The 21,175-nt window shown below is 32.3% G+C and overlaps 3 protein-coding genes across 4 annotated transcripts in view; 1 reads left to right on the forward strand and 2 right to left on the reverse strand.

Annotated features, from left to right (window-relative positions):
- e (nonribosomal peptide synthetase ebony) overlaps positions 1-9,930 on the forward strand; it is an 82,354-nt gene extending 72,424 nt beyond the window's left edge. The window contains exons 10-14 of the mRNA XM_074170831.1: positions 2,028-2,240; positions 2,310-2,445; positions 5,812-6,075; positions 7,404-7,587; positions 9,450-9,930. Of these exons, the coding sequence (XP_074026932.1) occupies positions 2,028-2,240; positions 2,310-2,445; positions 5,812-6,075; positions 7,404-7,587; positions 9,450-9,587 (935 nt within the window). The 3' untranslated portion in view covers positions 9,588-9,930. The remainder of the gene's footprint in view (positions 1-2,027; positions 2,241-2,309; positions 2,446-5,811; positions 6,076-7,403; positions 7,588-9,449) is intronic.
- Positions 9,931-11,962: 2,032 nt separating this feature from the next.
- Nlp (Nucleoplasmin) lies at positions 11,963-20,657 on the reverse strand. 2 transcript variants are annotated; one of them, XM_023164114.2, is made up of 5 exons: positions 20,496-20,657; positions 20,221-20,343; positions 19,815-20,074; positions 12,374-12,427; positions 11,963-12,317 (listed from the first exon to the last, which is right to left on the reverse strand). In XM_023164114.2, exons 1-5 carry the CDS (start codon positions 20,515-20,517, stop codon positions 12,207-12,209), a joined length of 570 nt encoding a protein of 189 aa, XP_023019882.1. In that variant the 5' UTR covers positions 20,518-20,657; the 3' UTR covers positions 11,963-12,206. The 2 variants fall into 2 exon arrangements, with proteins under 2 accessions (XP_023019882.1, XP_023019883.1); XM_023164115.2 differs by lacking the exon at positions 12,374-12,427.
- Positions 14,838-18,211, reverse strand: LOC141480645 (uncharacterized). The gene is made up of 6 exons (XM_074170832.1): positions 16,718-18,211; positions 16,365-16,628; positions 16,143-16,214; positions 15,943-16,011; positions 15,190-15,285; positions 14,838-15,125 (listed from the first exon to the last, which is right to left on the reverse strand). The coding sequence occupies exons 1-6, from the start codon at positions 16,856-16,858 to the stop codon at positions 14,838-14,840; spliced, it is 930 nt and encodes a 309-aa protein (XP_074026933.1). The 5' UTR covers positions 16,859-18,211.
- Positions 20,658-21,175: the final 518 nt, after the last annotated feature.

A 21,175-nucleotide genomic window follows, 5' to 3' on the forward strand; every position in this document is an offset into this window, starting at 1 on the left:
TGAAAATGTCCTTATAGGACGAAACTGCAGTAACGTTAGTTACAATTAAAAGTGGTAAAAAACTTAAAAAGTTTCAATTCTCTTTTCTTCATTAATCTTGATCTTTGTTATTAAATTCATCGAATCACTTAGTACATATGTTAAATTTCTTCAGCAGGAACTGACAACTAGGTATCATCCTCAGTCCTCATTTGGAGTTCGTTACTACAACAAAGATTTCATAAAATCATGATGGATGATGGTTTTCGTAAAGTAAATATAAAAAAAACAGTTTTTCTTCATTTTCAAAAAATTCAATCACTTATAATAATCAGTATGTAATTAAATCACGTGGATACGAACACCAATCAGAATGCATGTTGTCATTTGTTCATTAACATCATCGCTCTCAAAGGCTAATTAGCCTTTGTGAATTTACTATAAACTTAAGTTTATAGTGAATTCACAACTACGTTTGGAAACAATTCTGAGAAAGAAAATTATACTTATGACTAAGTATAAAACAAATTCAATTTCCTCGAGAAACTTACTGGAATCAAAAAAGAACACTCAATCATCGAAAAAGTCCATCAGAGAAAGTTATTCAAAATCTTCCCTTATATCCATAATTCAAATATTATCCAAATCTGAAATAATTTACAGAATGTATCAATTCAACTTTAACTGACTCTGTATCCGAATACTTTCCTTCATAATGTAGAGTTTCCGAAGATGTTTTTATCACGAAATAAATTCATCCTTTTCGAAAAAAACCATAGCTCACTGGGATAACAAAATCACCATAATTTTGAAAAGAGTCATATTAGGTATTTTCTCATACAAAACTTATGTCAAAAATTTGTTTGAAAAGTTCTCAAACACCCATAATAATTGTATTAGAAATAGTTAGTGAAACTGATGTTTGAAACGAATGTATCTCTTTCAAACAAATGAAAACGTAGGTTTTGCTGACATAAAATAGTCAACAAAATATATAGGAATTTTTTCCGAACCTTCAAATAGCACTTTCTCGAATATTATCCAAGTCAAAAACGAAATACACCTTTCTTGTAGAACGACAGATTAGATTTTTTTTTTCTAAAGTTCTATCCAACAATTCGAGTTTCATGAGACTGAGATAACTGCCATCACACCCTTAACATTTCTGATATTGGAATATTGGGAACACGTTCAACAATTCTTAGTTGAACTTAAAAGAAGTGACGTCAAATGTGCCCTTAAAAACATTGAAATTCGTTTACATTCATCAAACTGTGAGTTCATTTCTTGTATTCAGTAAATATGCATTTTAATGTGCATTTAATGCTCATCTAGATGCCTATGAGAGCTTAGAAATAAGTCAACTTACTAATATTAAGAATAACGATGGTTTGCTGCCAATAGCTAATAGTTTATTACATATTGTAACAAATTAAAGAATTAACTGTCTTAAACAGATTTATTTCTGACAATATTTCACTATCACAAACTAATTAGCACTATTTGAATTCCTTGTTTAACCGCTCGATTCACTTTCTGAATTCAACTGCCATCTCTGGACGAGAAGTGGACCTTATATATCGGTAGCGATCGTTCTAGATTTCTCTACTGGTTTCGGTACTCAACTAGAATTTAACCGGCGGTTTGTCGACTGCATTCCTTTTGCGGTGATGGCATGTGTTGATTCGCCGGCTGAGATATCGGTCAGGGGCGGCTTCAGATTCGTTACAATATCTTCTTGAAATGATAAGGTAACACTGTTAAATTAATTTTAAGACAATTAAGACGCAGGTAAGACGCAGAGGTATCTATGATATAAATCTATGATATAAAGTTTAAACTTCCTCTTGGAGATAATGACCTGTGATTGAAACACCTGTCGAGGTGTTAAAAATAAGGGTTTAGTGTTAGGATAGAACTTCAGTAATATTCACTATTTATTTTGACAAATGAACTTAAAAATTGGTTACAGTTCATACATCAAATTTTTCTTTGCGAGTCTATTTCGGAATTTGTGGATTTATTTCAATTCTATTAAAATTTTCCAGATGACTCCAAACCAGAAGTAGAAATCGACTACGAAGGTGTACCTCCCCATCAAATGGAAGCCGCTAAAGTACTATTTGAAACAGTTGGATATGTTTTGAACAGATCGGCAAGATTTGCAATTTCAATAAAGGCCAATTTCTTTGAAATTGGTGGAAACTCGTTAAACTCCATATACACTATATCCAGACTGAATGAGCATGGATATCAAATCAGTAAGTGTCTATTTTTTATTTAAGAAATTACTAATTGAAACTTTTCCACACTAATCTAATCATTTTCAGAAATCAGCGACTTTCTTTCTGCCGTGGACTTTGGAGAAGTTTTGTTACGAATGACATCAGATACGAAAATGAACAATCAAATAGATAGTTTTTCTAGCGAACTGCTACAGCCATCACATAAGAACATTGTTTCAGAGTGAGTATCAAAATATTTATCGAAATATTTCTATAGACCATCATCATCTGAATGAATTATTTTGAAATATAATAAATTATTGTACTATGATAAAAATCGCTATTCAATCAACACAATGTTGATTATTGGGAAATCATGATTATGAATGCCTAATGAAAGTTAAACCAATGAAACTGTTAAAATATATTTTGAATCAAATCAAGAATCAAATCGTAAATTTCACAATTATTTTTTCAACCACTTCTGAATAACATAGCCTTCTACTGTGTAAAAAGTTATACATATTTGAATAATTTCCATTGTTTGCATTCAAAATAATGTAAGAGTACATATAATATTATATAGTATAATACAATATACATAGTAATATGTTTTTTGGAACTTTAGTGTTTCTTGTGCCATCCAGGTGAGAAAAAGCTAACCTTATCCCTTGATCATTTGACGAAGTCAATTCAAACTGATTTCAACTGATGATACTTGGATAATGGGTCTATGGGTGGTCACCTAGATATAGTTTTCAGCCAGTTTAAAAATATATCATCGGCCTCTTAATTGAAATTGCATTTTGAAAAATGTGAAATATTTTTTTTTAATTCCCAAGATGCATCAATACTAGAAAAGTTCAATAGTTCAACTCCTGGAATTAGAACGATAAATAGGCAGAAATTGACTCTACTTGGTGCACAACTTTGAGATGAATCTTTGGCTGAATGATTGAGACAAAAAACGACTACCCTAGATTTGATGGCGTCTCATATCATAAGCATTCCTGCTCACATTGAACACTTTTTACCAACGTACCCTTGAGCAATTCCTTATCTAATGTATACATTCCTTAAGGAGTACCCTTCATGGCGATGTTGAAACGAATTAGCCCAATTTAATCATGAATCCAAGCTTCATTTCCGGTGAATTTGGGTGGTATTGGCATCCGATAATCATTTTCACTTGCTTTACCAGTTTCTTCCTCCTCCTTTAATAGTGTTGAGCATCTGATTCATTCTATTTTACCAAATTTCTTCTCTGATATTGATGATTCATTTTATTTGGGAGGTGAAAAAATAAGGATTGAAAAATCAAATTCACCAACTACTGATAACAAAGGCTGTCAGAAATTAGGGGATTTTCCTTTATTGCGCATACCAATATCCGTTCTTTGATTTAACTGCTGGGAATCAGCCGAGATGATGGAAAACATCCTGATGGAATATCTCTCATTTCTTGGAGACATGGAAAACCTTTGGTATGGGACTTCACCTGAACTGATACCTTAGCTCACTCTCATCCCAATTTAACTTCGCAAACGGCTGGTTGCACCTCTGAATATTCTGAAAAAATTAGACTGCGGGAATACAATTGTCTGAAAGATCGATATATTTTCTATCCAATCGCCACCATTATACCCCCAGCTCCATATCTGACACTGAATACTGGACTACAACACTATTTACAAAGACCATGGCAGAGGATCAACCCTGGATTCCTTTAAAACATTTCAATAATTCGAGGTTACCTCCAGCCACGAGAATACATTTCTCATTTCCCAAATTTTACACCTCTCTGAAGATGACGCTAAGTGCCAACAAGTTCCGGAATCATAAACGGTATCATAAATTCAAATTCCTTTACATACGAGCAGCCCCTAGCCTTGCCATCATTGCTACAGAGGTATATGGAATGTTGTTAATCAAATTCCGTCACACCCTACGATACCAGAAGATCTCTGAAACAACACCAGTACTAGCTACCAGGACTCAAGTTTTATCCCGCCCTCATGAAAGTTACAATCTAAATCCACAGAGAATCGACAACATTCATGGTAGGTCAGCGACACTCCATACCGCTGACGGAGATGAAACTTTCTTTTTTTATTATCAGTCTGATTTGATACCTCTTGATTGTAACATGTGTTTTTAAACCAAAGAAGGCTCAGGATGTGGGGTTTACTCCAGATCACTAAGCCTAAAGGATTAGGTGGAGAATGGAAAAAAATACCAGCGTGGTTCAAACAGAACTGGCCGGTATCTCAATCGCCACAGAAGAAATAATCAGGAAAGGAATTTCTGGCAAAAACATAAAAATCTGCACTGATAGTAGACAAGCCCTATTCGCCTTGAACACACAACGTATTACCTCAGGGCTAGTACTAGAGTGCCACCAAGATTTATCCACAACCTCGGTAGATAATAACATTATCCCCAGGTGGCACGACAGAAGTAAAGGTAATCGCATTGCCGACTCTTAAGCCAAGGAAACGGCTGGACTAAGAATTTCAGGACCCAGTGACACCTACGGCCTGATGACTTCGACAATTGCGGAACTAGCCAAACGTCACACCCATGCTCAATCCCTAAAGAGATGGAAAGGAATCAAAGGATGCAGCCTTTTGCCGGAATCACCCTGAGCGACCCTGGGAAGCTGGCGCCGAAGAAATATCTGGCGATGACCAGGAAAAACCTACGCTTAACAGTAGGATTTCTGACAAGCCACTGTCGACAATGGAAAAACCTCTATATTATGGGGCTAGTATACACAACTCTATGAGATGGAAAGGAGATGAAAAGGAATCAAATGATGCAGTCTTTTGCCAGGATCACCCTGAGCGACCCGGGGAAGCTGGCGCCGAAGAAATATCTGGCGATGACAAGGAAAAACATACGCTTAACAGTAGGGGCTAGTAGACACAACTCTATGCAGGATGTGTGAACAAGAAGATGCAGGTGTCAGGCATGTATCATGCGAGTATCCGGAGTTATTGTCAATAAGAGAGTGTTTGTTTGGCAAGTCTTGGCCTACACCTGCCGATATAAAAGAGATGTCTCCTAGTGAGCTGGCCACCTTCCTGGAAAAGACAGGATGGTCGATGACCTAGGAGAACAACACCTCGGGAGGATGTACAATGGATCACATGTGGCCTAAGTACTGTGGACCTACACTCACCCTCCCTACTCTACAGATACAGATGTGTTTTTAAATGAAATACACTTTTTAAAAAGTATTTTTCGAAAACCAATCCTTAACTTATATTTTTGGATCATAAACGTTATTTACAAATGGTTATAGATATACCACGAATAGCCATTGGCTTTGCATGTAATCATTGTTTATTTGTATACTTCACCCCAAACCAAGTCATTCAACCTCCTAGTTTGGTAGGTATTTTTGATTCTTAAAAATACATTACTATTATAAACTAAAATTATATAAGAAATTGAAAACGTCGAATATTTCAGAAAAATAATTTGATTTGAATTCAAAAAAGCGACTCCAAGATTCTTATTAAAACCAGATATCCATCCGTAATATTGAATGTACTCACGGTTCATATCGCATCTCTTTTCTTGCACTGTTTTATTTTTGTTATAGTATGATCGCAGCAAGTTTCTACGAGAAGGCTGACTTAGAGCAATGGATCAAATCAGATGTTTCACTTTCTGATTACTACGAACTTATCGACAAACTCTGGGAACCTTTATTAGAGAAGAAATTGAGTTTCATTATAAAAACAAAGTCGGGAGAGATTATCGGAACAGCTTTGAACTTCGATGTCAGAGATGAGCCAGAAGTTGAGCTGCAGTCAAAGTTGACTGTCGTTTTCGAATTTTTGGAAGCTATCGAAGGACCAGTCAGGTAAATATTTTTTTGAAAAAATCTTGGTGATTTCAGTCACATTTACCACTTTCCGCTACTAGAAATTTGTTGAAGATATGGAGAGGTGGCAAAGCGGTAACAAGGTTAGGCAATTTGAAGTTTTTCGAATGCAACTTCCTATTTTCTCTGTGTTGATCAAATTTTAAAGACTTTTCAGGTACATTCTTTCGACTGTATCGTTATTTAAATTGAAATTCGATTTAATGTGGTTCGACATACTTCCACTCTTAACATAAGATTTGTTTCGTCAGTCTCAAATAAACCCATAACAAATCAAAATTAAATCATTGTACTGTCCTGTCAGTCCACTCAAAAATTATTGTACTGTTAAATTATCAACGCTTGAGACAACTATTGTATCGCGAAACTCGTGTCGCGGTTTTTTATAGTGAAAATTAAACAATAAACTGTATTAATGAGTTTTAATTATGGAATTGTTAAATTACTAGACGACTCAGTTATTGGGATTGATCATCGAAGTTAACGTACAGCAAGCATAGTGTCACACAGGGATAGTCAACAGGTAAAATAGGAATATATACAAACATGTGTGTTAGAAATCACACGTAAAAAGGTAAGACCTCGTTAGTCCTTAGCTCGCACAAGTTTTTCAACTTCTGAAAGTTGTCGTTCGTATGGGGGCGACAGCTAATTAACGGAAAAACAGAACAGACGGATTGAACCGTTGATGAAACTTTCCAAAAACATAAGAATGCAGAATCAAAAGAGTCCAAAAGTAGTTCTAACTTTTTGAAGGGAGGGGCTAATTTGTATGTTGTAATTGGAAAATTAGTCAATCTTAGCAATTGACTTTTTTTTTGGTATTTTTACCCTAAGAAATCAGATAAAATAACTGTTCTTCAGAAAAATATTTTTGATTTTACCCTTGAAAAATTAGCTACTTATTTAACAAATAATGTAGATGCAAATTTAATGGAATGGGAGTAATTCATGAAACTACAACGATCATATATGAGCACGAAAAGATGTTTGATTGGGTAATATATATTCGAAAATCTAACTTATAACTCAGTGGATAAAATATCAAGATATATTCAAGGGTAGTTTGTATGGAACTTTCGTATTAAAATCATTCCGAGAAGGTGTCAGTAATTTTTTGTATACCTCATAGACGAAAAGTACTTCGTAAAATTAACTTTTTCGGGATGCGTATAAGGTGGCATTTGTTTTGAGTCAAGTAAATATATAGGTATTTCCAAGAACTATTTGAATAAATCCGGGTACTCAATTTATACCACCTGTTCAAGAATTGAAGAAAAACTCATCAAAAACATTATTTTTTTCAGGGACAGCCAACTTTCTCCAGAAAAAGGCGAAAATTTGCATTCATTCATGATGGCCACCCACTCTTCCCTGACACCCAAAGAAAATGTAGCTGTGATGCAATTCATCGAAGGAGAAGTTTTGAATCTTGCTGAAAGAAGACATTTCAAAGGAGTTTTCACGACCAATACCAACCCTTTGACCCAGGTAATAAGTAAACTTCATATAATTTTAGTTATAAAGTAGTTGGTGGACATTACTACTTCAAAATTTCAATTTATTCCCGATTCTGGTTTCTTGTTATTTCAACTTACATGCTTTCATAATAGGAAACTGTCTTCAAATCGACCTATAATATTATCTCACCTATAAAGCTACAGATAATATCACAATAACATATTGAAATACAAATGTTTTTCAAAACTAAATGAAATAAATGGTTTTTCAATAATCATTAACATTTTTGAAATTGTGTGTAGTAATTGTGTTTTGTCCTTAGATTAATTTGTTTTTGCAACATTTTCCACCTCAATATGCGAAATCTCTCTTTGTGCTGTAGTTCTGGATTTACTGAATATCTGTGAACATCATTTTCAAAACCTATTTTTTCCGATGAAAGTCTTTCATAATTGCAGTTTCTTGAACTGGTTTCTTGAAACACCATCTTAGCTCTCCCAGATGCTGCTCCTCATATAGTGCAAAGAGTGGTTGAAATTTCCACATGACACTTCTTTGTGTCATATTTTCCACAACACTTAATTCATCACAAAATCTTCTAAACTTCAAAAGAAAGATAGAGCTACGCTCTGATGCTGGTCAACCATGGTGGCCGAAACCAAACTATACTCAGTGACAGTTAAACCCAAGTTGGTTTGGTAACCAAAAATGAAACGAGCGAGAGTGTCATAGAAACTGGTCTGTGAATATCGTGAAGAACTTTGGGCAGGAATACACGACTCAAAACTGAGTTTCGAGACACGCGGTTATCACAGGTAACCAAAAAAGGCAGAATGAGTGTGGTAGTCACAGATCGTAAACTCTGGTCCTGACCGGAAGTACTGAAATCTATAGTACCTACAGGTCTCGAATATTCCCCCACTTGAACACTGGATGAGATTAGTTTTTTCAATGTTTCAGCCTTTTTATTCCTCAATCAACTCATACAAAATGTGAAACTTACGATAAATGGAGGAAAAAATTAAATACATTTCAATAAAAACATCACGAAGATATGTAGACCATATCTGATGATTCTTTCAGATACAAACTAAAAGGAAAAATCCATCCAAAACAACTACTTTTGATAAGGAATATTGAATTTTATGAAAATACCCCCTCTTCTCATTCAATTTTTACATCAAACATTCATAACGGAATTGAAACAGATATGATTCACAGAAGCGCACCATGTCGTAGCAACTGATGTAAATTTCAAGAAGAGTTTTCAATTTCTAAATAAACTTCTAGGAATTGAAGTTGGAACGAGTAGTCTTCAACTCATCATCAGCATCATTTTGGAACCTTGCAAACAGTTTGCGACTATGGCAGAAATCAATGCCTGGGATCTTTGGTCACTTACTTCCCGGTTTATGAAAGAATTATACGTGTCTTCGAACAAACTGATTTTATATGTGAAGGAACTTTGTAATCTCCCATACACACGAGTATTCAATATTTTGAGTTTTTATTACAGAACGTGTCGAGAATTAGACAAGAAATACTACAAACCAATGTTGAAAGTTAGACACTTGGTACGCTCGTGAATCTTTTGGGTAGTTTTTTAAAAGTACCGGTATAGCTTTATAGGTAGAATTAGAGCCTTATAAAATCGAAATCTATCGAAAACACTGTTCCTACACCAGAATGTAGTATCAGGGAATGACTCAATTCATCTCCTGATTATGCTAACTTTGTTATCCTAACGAGAGACTGTTTCTTTTGTTTTAGCTCGAAAAAATTGTTCTAATAATACCAGTATAACGTTTATGCAGTAAAAATATTCAGTAGTGCATGTATCCTCATTAACGATTTCTTTCATTACTTTTCAATAACTCGTTTTTTTTCAACAGCAATTGGGATACATCTACAACTATCAAGTTTTGTCTGACATCCAAGTGAACCAGTACGTTGCTAGTGACAACACAAAACCATTTGCATTAGCGCCTGATGACCAAAGGGCAATAGTATCGTGGAAATCAATAGTGTAATTTTTGATCCGAAAATTATTTCATTATCGACCGTTTTATCAAGTCCAGAATATGATCTGAACTAGAACAGATTGATCTGTTATAATTATTTTCATTACTGTAGGTAGAGAATAAACTCACTGGTAGAAGCAATCAAGTAATCGTCAATCTGGATACCAACAGGAGAGAACTGAAACTTTTAGTTATATTTTTTAATATATATATGTATAATTATTGTTTTTGTCAACTTAAAAAATATTTATCTTCCTGAGTTACTGTATAATATTGTAGATACAAAGATGTAAATAGGTTTATTGTTAGAAATAAATAAAAACGTTCCTCATTAAAATTTTTCAGTTTCTTTCAATTGCCATAAACTCATTACTTTATCTGAGTATACTAAAAGTTATAACTGCGGTGACACATATATTGGTTGATTCATATACCAAACTTTCATTTGATCTTTCATTTTAAAAAACTGGTATTTTCTCTGTTTATACTACAAAAGTTTACATTGCTTTGATCTAGTTAGATATTTCATGCTTATACTACAAAAGTTTTAAATTGCTTTGATCTGGTTAGGTCCATTTTGAATGTACCTACTCCATATTACATCAAACAAAGATAACCTCATTGAAACTGCAAAATAACTTTTTAAAATATGTAGCTTATGAAGTGGAATAGTAATGGTGAAAAAATGTCATTCTCTTCGATAGCTCGACATGTCTACTAAAGAAATACCATATATATTGTTGAGTATGAGTGAGCTGTCATGTTCGATATATACAGGCACTAATATTTGTCTTTACAATACTGTCACGTTTTGCTTTCGAAAAGTTATTACGTTCATTAAAGTTTCTTCTTCGAGTCGCCAACTGATAGTTTCACTGCCTGAATTTTCTGATCAACAAATATGCACTTTTTGAAGCTAAGGCTCAACGGAAAATTGGATCACAGACTTTTTTCAGCGATAATTGCAGATACCAATTTTCAAATGTTATTGACTCAAATTAGCAAAAACAAAATTATAATATAACGAAAAAACATTCATTTCAAAACTCGAATCTGCCCCTATCCAAAAAATTCGAAACCTTTATAAGACAGTTAATTAGAGCCATTGTTAAATTTTCAGCTGCTCCACACACATTTGGATTGTGCATCAAGATGAATCAACAAAAATATATAGTGTTATTAAAAATTTCCGCGGAAGCCCACGTTCTATGGTTTAATAATAATAATAATATAATATATTACAGTGAATGCTTTACATTGTTCTGCAACATAAAAACATAAAATGCAACAATGTCACAGATTTTATGAACATTAAAAAGAAAAACCAGTAGTATGCAGTAGGAATATAAACATCTTAATATAAAATCTAAATATTCCTGAATTGAATATGGTCTATAAGGAAATCTTTCACATATTTTCGAAAATTTTCGAGGCTCACAGGATTTGATATTTTGTGGTAATTTATTGAAAAACTTGATTAATGCATATAACGGATGATTTTCTGTTAGTGTTAGTCTATAAATAGGGAGACATATATTTGCGATCCACAAAGGGTATGATTTGATCCCTGCTACCAAGAACTCATCTTTATGTTTGAATAAGTACATTATTTATTTATTTATTTTTATAGTAGGACTCTAGATATTTCTATCAATCTACTAGCCGATATTCTGATTTCATGCACTTGACTATGTTTTTTCTTTCTCAAAATGTTCACCAAAGCTTTGTCAATAAGAGTTTTTCTTTGGACAATAAAGCATATTTATTATTATTATTATTACACATTCATAAAATGTACAGTGCATATACTGTACTTATATGTAATTTTCTTGGAATTTGCCCAGACAAGATTGGCGGTACTTTAATTTGAACATTGTTCTCATCACCCTTTTTTGAATTCTAAATATATTCGAGATGCCACGCAGCTACAATCCCCATAATAATATATCAAATTTTGCGGAAGACTCAAAATTTGCAGCATACATAATTTTCAATGATTTTTTGTTAAGATAAGTAATAATAATCCTTACACTGTAGCAGATTTGATACAATTTTTTTCCTAAATTTATAATGTGGGTATGCCAGTGAAGACTTGATCATCTGACAAATGAACAGTTGGTGACTCAATTCTTTATTGAAGGGTTTGTTAATATTCAGAATTGAATAAAACATTTGAAAATGATAAAAAAAGATTGATTACGCCATCTTTGTTGAAAATACTAAGTTGATGCAAGTTTATAGTATGAATTTTATATTAATAGTTGAGAATTTTATGGAATACAGCTGATGTAAATTTTTCAATCTATCCTAATATATAATTTACCTCTCCGAATATTTTTTTAGCTTCAATTTCATCACTACCCTTTCCCTCAGAAAAAACAGTATTTAGAAAAAAACTAATTTAATGAGAATGTATATTTACATCAACTGAACTTGAAATAAATATCTAGATATTGGGCTTAAGAGTAATTCACATAAAAAGAGGAGGTTACATTTGGAATAAAATAACTTCACAAATACGTCATACACTGCAACATAATCATTTCCCACCAGAATTGTTATACTGATCTACAATTACAATTCAGGAAAGACATAAAACTAAATTATAAAAGAAAAACTTAGACTAAATTATTTTTTTGCAGCAGCCTTCGCATTATTCTTTACTGGTGTTTTGCCCTTACTATTTGTTGCAGTTTTGGCTTTTTTTGCTTTTGGTTCTTCTTCCTCGTCTTCTTCCTCCTGAAAATATAGAATATAACCATGAAAAGAATTTCAATACTGTTTCAAATTCACACCTTCAACTTTCCATTTGATAATTTTCGTTTTCTATTAGTATTACCTCCCTCCTCCTAAAAACAGGAATTTTATGAATAAACCTTAAAATACTTTCCCCAATAATATTTAGAAATCACTGAAACAATCATCAGTGTAACAGTATTTGTGTGTAAAATTGAAGGAGTGGGTTTTATGGTAAAAAAAAATAACACAATTATTCTATTTTGACATTCATCAGTAGGTATTTCCAATGGCAGTGATAATGACACAATTCTAGGTTAATGGCAGATGTTGTTGGCAACGTCAATGAACTTTACAATATCTTAATTATTTCTGTCCAAAACATATTTACAGTATGTTAATTAATATTTATGGCTTTCACTTTTATTGAAATATCAAATATAAATTATGTTAAGTTATGTGTCTGAGTTAAAATCTGGTTGCTTTACATCATGAGAGTAATTTGGAAATGAATTGGATCCAATTTCAATCAATCAGTGACATATTCAATTAATATAAATGTATTTCTAGCATTAATCCGGTTATCTCATATGCTCAGCTATGATTATATTTCATTGCAATCGGTTTTACTAAAAATTTTGTGATTTGATGCACATTATTAAAATATGATTTTTGTGAAAAAAATTCAGAGAAACTGACCTAAATAAATAATGTTTTGTCATCTCAATACTTAAGTAAATTAACAAATGTGACAAGAATAAAGTGATTTACAAAATACCTTATAGAATAAAGAAAATAACTAGTCTAATTTCTACTAAGTTTATTATTTGTTATGACTGGTTGCAGTATATTAGACCATTTTCAAGTCTAATAATCCAAAACAGGTTGTAACAAATATTAAACTTAGTAGAAATTAGACAAAAGTTATTTTCTTTATTCTATATTCAATAAAAATTTCTACAAAACAATTAGGTAATCGATTGAACAAAATACCTTATACCTTAAATAGATTGGTTTCAGAAAGGTTCTAATACCTTAAAACCATTACAACCAAATGAAAAATTAGTAGTTACTGAAATATCTAAAAAGTTACTTGGGAAATTATATGCCAGAAGATAGATTAACGGCCGATTTCATAAAGAAACATAAAGGTTACTTTAACTTTAAATGATACTTTAATAAATATTTTTGATTTCATAACCAAGTTAAAGTGTCCTTTAAGCCAAAAACGTCCTTCAAAGTTAAAGTGTCGATTTCTCTACTTCAACTCGCTAAAGTGTCATTTAACTACAACATAACCTCAATTTTAATAATTGTTATTTGTTGTGCTACTCGCTACGTTTGCTAGTTTTGTGTTCGTTTAGCCATAATAATCATAAAAATATGAATAATTTTGAAACGTCTAGCTCAAGTTCATCTGATGAAGAATTTATTTATACTAGAAGACCAAAAGTGTATAGGAAAAGAACAGACTGCTTCGAAAAATATGATGAGCTTGACTTTTACCAACGTTTTCGCTTAAAAAAACAAACTGTTTTGTATCTACTAGATGAAATAAAAGAACAAATTCAGTTACCTACTAATAAGTAAGTTGTAAAATTTGTATTATTAACAGAATTATAAAAAAATTTATTTATTTTTTAGAGGTGGGTGCATTACACCATTACAACAATTATTGTTGACTTTAAGATTCTACGCATCAGGAAATATGCAAATAATCGTATCAGATTTTATGGGAGTGTCTAGAAGTTCAGCTAGCAGGATTATCAAAAAGGTGTCTATTGCTATTGCCTCACTAGCCCGACAACACATTCGCATGTATGAAAATAAAAGGGAATTGGAAGAAGCAGTTGAAAAATTTTATGAAATAGCTTCATTTCCCAAGACCATTGGAGCAATTGATTGCACATTAGTTAAAATTGATTCTCCCGGTGGAAATGATGCAGAAATATTCAGATGTAGAAAATCTTATTTTGCATTAAATGTTCAGACAGTAAGCGATGCTAAATTGAAAATAAGAGATATTGTTGTGAGATGGCCAGGATCGGTGCATGACCAAACAATTTTTAATAATAGCAGTTTAAAGCAAAAATTTGAAAATGGTGTATTTGGTCAGTATATGCTAATTGGTGACAGTGGATATTCTCTAAAGCCATATCTTATGACTAAGTTACAACAAACTAGAACACCTGCTGAAAATTTATACAATGAGTCTATAATAAGGACTCGAAATGTAGTAGAGCGTCAATACGGTTTATGGAAAAGACGATTTCCCGTTTTGAGGTTTGGCATGAGACTAAAACTAGAAACCACAATGGCAGTAATAGTCGCAACTGCAGTTCTTCATAACATTGCCATTGATATGAATGATAACTTTACTGAAGAAGATGAAATAGAGGAAGACGATGAGGATGTATTACCCCCCATGGAAAATAATCCAAATATAGCAGAAAATATAAGGAATTTGATAATTAATGAACATTTTGCTAGATTGTAAATACTAATAATAATTAAAAATCAGTTTTATGAAACATTTAATTTATTTAATTGTTTTTCTTTTAATTTGATTTCTAAATCCAATAAAGTCATTTTTTTAAAATGTTCTTCTTCTTCTCTCTCCCTTCTCCTTGATCTCTCCTTCTCCTCTGCTTCTACCGTTTTTTCAAGAAGCTCCTTTTTCTTTTTATAATAATCTTCTTTTGCATTATATAACGGGTTTATTTTGGTTGGGTGTAGTTTTCCGTTGGCTTTTCTTTTTAAATTATTAGGTGCATAACTACTCCAATCGATTTTTTTCTTAATATGCGTTTGCTGGGAACAGACAAGAGTTATATAATAAAAATTACAACTGTACCACACACAATTCAAAACTCACTTTTTTACTAGACATGCTCCCTGAGGGTGTCACTGATGTAGGAGGTGATATCTGGTTCTCCTCCAATACAATTTCTTCAGTAAATTCAGGTACTATCTAAAAGCAAATGTACTATTACATTTTTTGAGGTCCTAACTTAAATATTAGCTTTAATCAGCATAACAAATTAAAAGGTTTGGGAAAAAAAGTTTTTGGCTTTCTACTTCTCCATCTTGATACAAAAAAAAATGTAGGTATCTTCGAAAGGAAGGAAGGAACTAATCAATTTGAAAATAAGTAACTCTATACATAGATGTGTAGATCATGCGAAGAAACAATTTTCAGACACATACTGGAAGGAAGCCCTCCTGAAACAGCTACTTTCATATGAACATTGAATTACACGACAGAAAAAAATTCTTTCGAAACAATACTGAACAATGAATACTGAATTATACAGAAGATACTTTGTAATGTAATTCAATGTTTATATGAAAATAGCTGTTTCAGGAGGACTTCCTTCCAGTTATTATCTGAAAGATGTTTCTTTGCATGATGTACACATCCATGTATAGAGTTACTTATTTTCAAATTGATTACTTCTTTCCTTTCTTTGGAAGATTCCCACATAATTTTTGTATCAAGAAGAAGTAGTAGAAAGCCAAAAAATTTCTTTCCCAAAAATTAATCACTCCTAAAAATATAAACCCTTCAATTCAAAATAAAAGGTCTTTCCGAACTATGGATTAGTAGTGAAAAAAATCTATAACTTACTGATTGCGTAGAAATCTCTGACATTTCATCTTTGGCTTCTCCTGCTGCAATTATTGTCATTTCTGAATCCTGTAACAATATATTCAGAATAATTAATATTATACAAGTATGTTCCCAAGACAAAAAATAACAAATTTATGTTGACAACTATTAACAGGTTGCTAATATATTATCATTTAAAAAACGGTTTATTTACTTACAACAAATTCTTGAGGATATTCTTTTAGAAGTTCTTCCTTTAAAACTGAAGATGATGCATCCATTCCAAGATCCTATAATACCACATACAATTAATATTTAATTTTATTGCCCTAACCAATACAGATAAAATCATGAAAGAAATAATGTTTTTAACCATTAACCAAATTTTAGTTTGGTAACTGTTAAAACAAAATGATTTGGTTATAAAAAAATGTAATTACATTTATGAAATCGCTATCCAAGCTGTTATTCAAACCCACCACCGTTTTCATATTTATTATATTTAGGGTTGCTTCTGTTACAGGATCTAAATCAATTTTTATTGCGGGACCACCCCCTGTTCCCGTCATATATGATTTTTGTTTCGCCACATCCTTTCTAGCTTTTGTTTTCAGATTATCAAATTTTGCTTTAATCTGAGATATACTTCTCACTTGTATATTTCTGGAGTTGAAGCTGGAAAGTACTTTGCGCCATGCCTCTTCCTAAAATCATATTTAAATTTATTAATATTGAGGTATCTAACTACATAGATATATATAGTTTTAAAATTGCTTGTACTTGTAATACATACCTTTTCTGCATTCGTTACTTTATTAGTAGTTTTGCATTCTAAAATATGCTTGAATTTTTCAATTTCTTGTATTAAATTCATTTCTTCCTCCCGAGAAAAATTTGACGAGCGAACTTTCTTATTATTATTTACCATTTCCATTTCAGTCCAAATCAATCGTCCTCACAAATACAAATAACAAAAACATCAAACACCACAACTCTTAACCTTACTTATTCAAACACTGAACTTAAATACTCGTCAAATATGACAAATCTTGTCAAAATCCATGAATTCCAGGTTGACCAACATCTTAAAAATTACTTAAAAGATACTTTATGGAAAGGGCACTTTAATATTAATTATGAAACCAAATGACGGCAACAGCTACTTTAAAGGGGACTTTAGTGTAAAGTCTCCTTTCGGTAAAGTGGACTTTAGATATTGATTATGAAATCGGCCGTGAATGGTTCAACAGAGCTATACTTCCATAACAAAGTAGATAATAAATTAGGAAAAATAGATACAATGGCAACAGATAAACCATGGATTTACTGGCCTTGTTTGCCTCAATGAACAAAAGCTAAGAACACAAGGAGTTGAGCATATGGAACAAAGGATAACCATGAATCCTGAACATAATGGGGTAAATAGCTCTTTGCACTATGATATTGCTTGTATAATACTTCATTGACATGTATGTATGCACAATTGTCAACATTTTACTGGTTTCAATTGCATTGAACCCTCAACTACATATTTTTCTCAAAGACAAATTTTTTAGATCAACTGATGCTCCTCTCAACAAATTATATTTCCTTTTCAAAAGTTGTGCAGTAATAACAGCTCATCAAGCATGCAAAACAACTTTCCAGTGAAATTTGTATTACCAGCATCACACTTTGAGAAAACATAACAATAACATATTTTATTCCTTGCTGTCTGAAAAGTTAGCGTGACATAACATTCCTAACCCAGTTGTGTCTACTGTCCTTCCATAAGGACATACATAAACCAGAGTTCTGTAATGCGTTTCGGCAAAGTTTGAGTGAGTGTTCTTAGATGGCGCCAATTGAATTCGATATTCTGATGTATTGTTCATAATAATACAGGCACAGTTAGCAGTAAACAGGTTATGAACGAGTCATACAATTTATGGACACACCACTCGACTTCATGTCGGTTGGGTGAGTATTGTTGTTTACTCTATCCATACAAATGAGCTCTTTTCGTTATATTTTGTTATAATAACATTATTCATTGAATAATGATATAAAATATAGAGATATTCATTTTTTTGTATTTATAGAGGCAACATTTCTCAGAGTTCTTTCAAAAGAACAGTAGGCAAATAAACGTTTTTTTTTTATAGAGGCCTCACTCTGCACGAACTATTGCAATCCCTCGAAGACAGTGATGACGACGGCCACAATGAACTAGCACTAACAGTCTTTCCTCCAACGAATGCTTGTGAGCAAATTAAGTTATTTGCATTGTTGGACAAATAATAGCTGAATTTGTAAGAAATTCTAATAGTTCAGGTAGCAATCAATTCTAAATTCTAAACTTTTTAAATGTAAGATGTCAACCAAACTAAATTCATCAACTATGAACCTTGACTGATTGAGGAGTAACATGTGTATCGTTTCTGAGCATCGTCCCCCACCGTCTTACAGTAGACGCGACGCATAATGACTTACTGCGTTGTATCAAGTTAATGACAAAGTTATATATTATATTGCATACTTAAAACAACAATTGTATCAATTCTTAATGTGCATTTTAAAAAAATAGCCAATTGAATTTTATTCATGGCTCAGTATTTTGCATATAGTAGGTACCACATAAGAGATAGATATATTCTATGGCAGACTTTTATTTAAAACTATTTAAGATAAACAATCTTAATCTTACGGTACATTATCGGCATGTAACTCCAATGGAATAGGTAGCGCACGCCAAGATAGCTCTCAGGGAGCAAGAGTTTTTCTGACTAACTTAACACTTATCGTTATATTATGACCAAAATATCCCAAAGCCATTGTAAATAGTAGCCTACATGTTATTCTAATGTATAAGCTGTATTTACGTGAAGTTTCATCTAAATCCGTTCACACTTTCACATTTATATTAGTAAGTATATAAAATACATGTAGATGTAATGTTCTTTTAGACCCTGAAGTCAAAACTTGCCCCTCAGCTTAACTATTAGATATATGGCCACTGCATAAGTTACTTTTGGTAATAAAAATTACTAAAAATGACACCTTTAAATGATCGTAAGCTGCATTCCTCAATTCTCTTGTGAATTTCATTTCATTGTATACAAGAATATTAAATTGCATTTTTTCCAGTAAACTACATCATAATTGACAAAAAAGCTTCATCTCAATCTTCATACATAAAAATGTTGGAAACTTCCAAACCAAGTTCAAAATCAACTGTACAAATGATGGGTAGATTGGAAACAACTACTTTCAAACATATGAACCCTGGAACTACACAAAAATCACTTTTTCCTATTCAGTTTGTACTTCAAACATTTGTTATGAAATTGGAATATGAATGCTACACAACATAATACATGAAAACAGTAAAAAATTACAAACTGAATTGAAAAAATTCAATTTCCTGCAATGCAATGTTGATTACTTTGAAACCAGTTGATTCAAATGTGCATTTCTTATGAGTGTAATGATGAAAAGTAGAAAGCCAAAAAGCTTGTTCACAAAAACTAACCTATTCTTTTATATTTAAACATATCAAAATTGTTTATAATCTTAAATAACACGTCTAATAGGTACTTTTTCATTGGTTCTGTTGGCAGTTTTACAAAACAAACTAGAAATGATTGTGTTATTATATTATTTGAGAACATTTGAAAAAAGAGGAATAAAAGGTTGGCAACATGCAACAGTGAAAAGGTGTCATCTTAGGAATTTTTATTACAAATGAGTTCCCCTAATGGTCAATTTTTTAACAATTTCAACTTCAAAGTGGCCAAATTTAATTAGTCAACAAATCTTTTCGAAATTAAGTAAAAGTTGTTAAAAAAAAATTACCATAACTTCAATAACTATAGGAAAGGAAAAGTAAAAGGGAAAATTCATATACTCACAGCTCCCTCCTCTTCCTCTTCATCGTCCATCATTTCTTCCTCTAATTCATCAAATTCTTCCATGGGACTACCAATTAAATGGTGACCAATAAGATGTAGGGGCCCATTCCCTTGGATCAGCGAAAAAGTTACTGGAGGGTCTGGGAAAGACAAATCAAGCAATACCTGATTGTTTGGACTACCAGCTTTCAGGGTTGCAACTGGAATTTTAACGGAATCTTTCCAAGTCATAGCTTCCACTTGAACTACGTTGACTTCACCTAAAAAAAATAATTAATTTTTACCAAGTCTGAAAAAATTAGCGGAGGAATTTCTTCAAAATGTTATTGTAATTGCATATCTTAAGCATGAATAACTCAATAACAGAAATAGTCAAAACTTTCAGTAAGAGTAATAATGTTCAAACCTTCGGCAGCTTCAGGTCCTAACAAAGCTTGTTTGATTATCAGTTTATGTCCTCCTTGATAATCTTCGGCCCCCTTCGCTTCTGGGTCCCATACTTCGTTATTTTTTCCCGTGAGGGTTAAAGCTGGAAATAAAGTATGAAAACTTTAATAAACAATGACGAACAGTAATGGCGCGCAAATACCGGCTTCCAAAATAATATTACAACTTTAAAAGAAATACGTCGAACTTCGAGAAAATATATAGCTAATACAAACATAAATATTATATACTTACCGAAAAAATATTCATCAGCCATTATTATAGTAAGATGTTATGAGATTTTCACAGAAACAACCGTGAATAACTGACGCCGGCAAACCTTACTGGAAAAGAGAATAAGAGGTTGTTGAGTTACGTTTGTAATGGCGAGAAACAAGCCGCTGTCGCAATGTTGCCAACGTTGGAGAAACGGACATAAGTTAAGGTGTTCGAAAGAGTAAGAGAGGACTATTCTGATTCTTATTCCTTTGGTAGAAAAACGAATGACATTCACTTAAAAAAGTCTGTCTATGACACTTCTCTTTGACAGAAAATTAAAGTAGTTTCCACAAATAAAATGTTTACGTTTACAATCTGAAAGTTAGGAATGCAACGTGTAGCTTTTAGCGTTGATACATTAAACATTTTTATACATTTTTCGTTTGTTTTTTAAGAAAAATTTGTCGAAAACTCAATTATTTTTCATTGTTTTCTTCCAATAGTCAGAATAATACAAGACTACCAACAGGACGTCGATTTCCTAAGATATAGGAATGTACTGTCTAACTCAATATTGACTTCAGTAATAATAATACCTGCGATAAAATTTGTAGATGATTCATAAGATGTTTAAAATTAGTCACTGCTTTTATTGCTGAAAATTCAACAAAACAATCACTTCAACCATTCATATTTCCTCTCACTTCATCAGTTTA

The sequence above is a fragment of the Leptinotarsa decemlineata genome, unplaced genomic scaffold (genome assembly GCF_025532065.1).
Source record: "Leptinotarsa decemlineata unplaced genomic scaffold, Ldec_3_MD MMD2_tig00000008_RagTag_RagTag, whole genome shotgun sequence".
Lineage (NCBI taxonomy): Eukaryota > Metazoa > Arthropoda > Insecta > Coleoptera > Chrysomelidae > Leptinotarsa > Leptinotarsa decemlineata.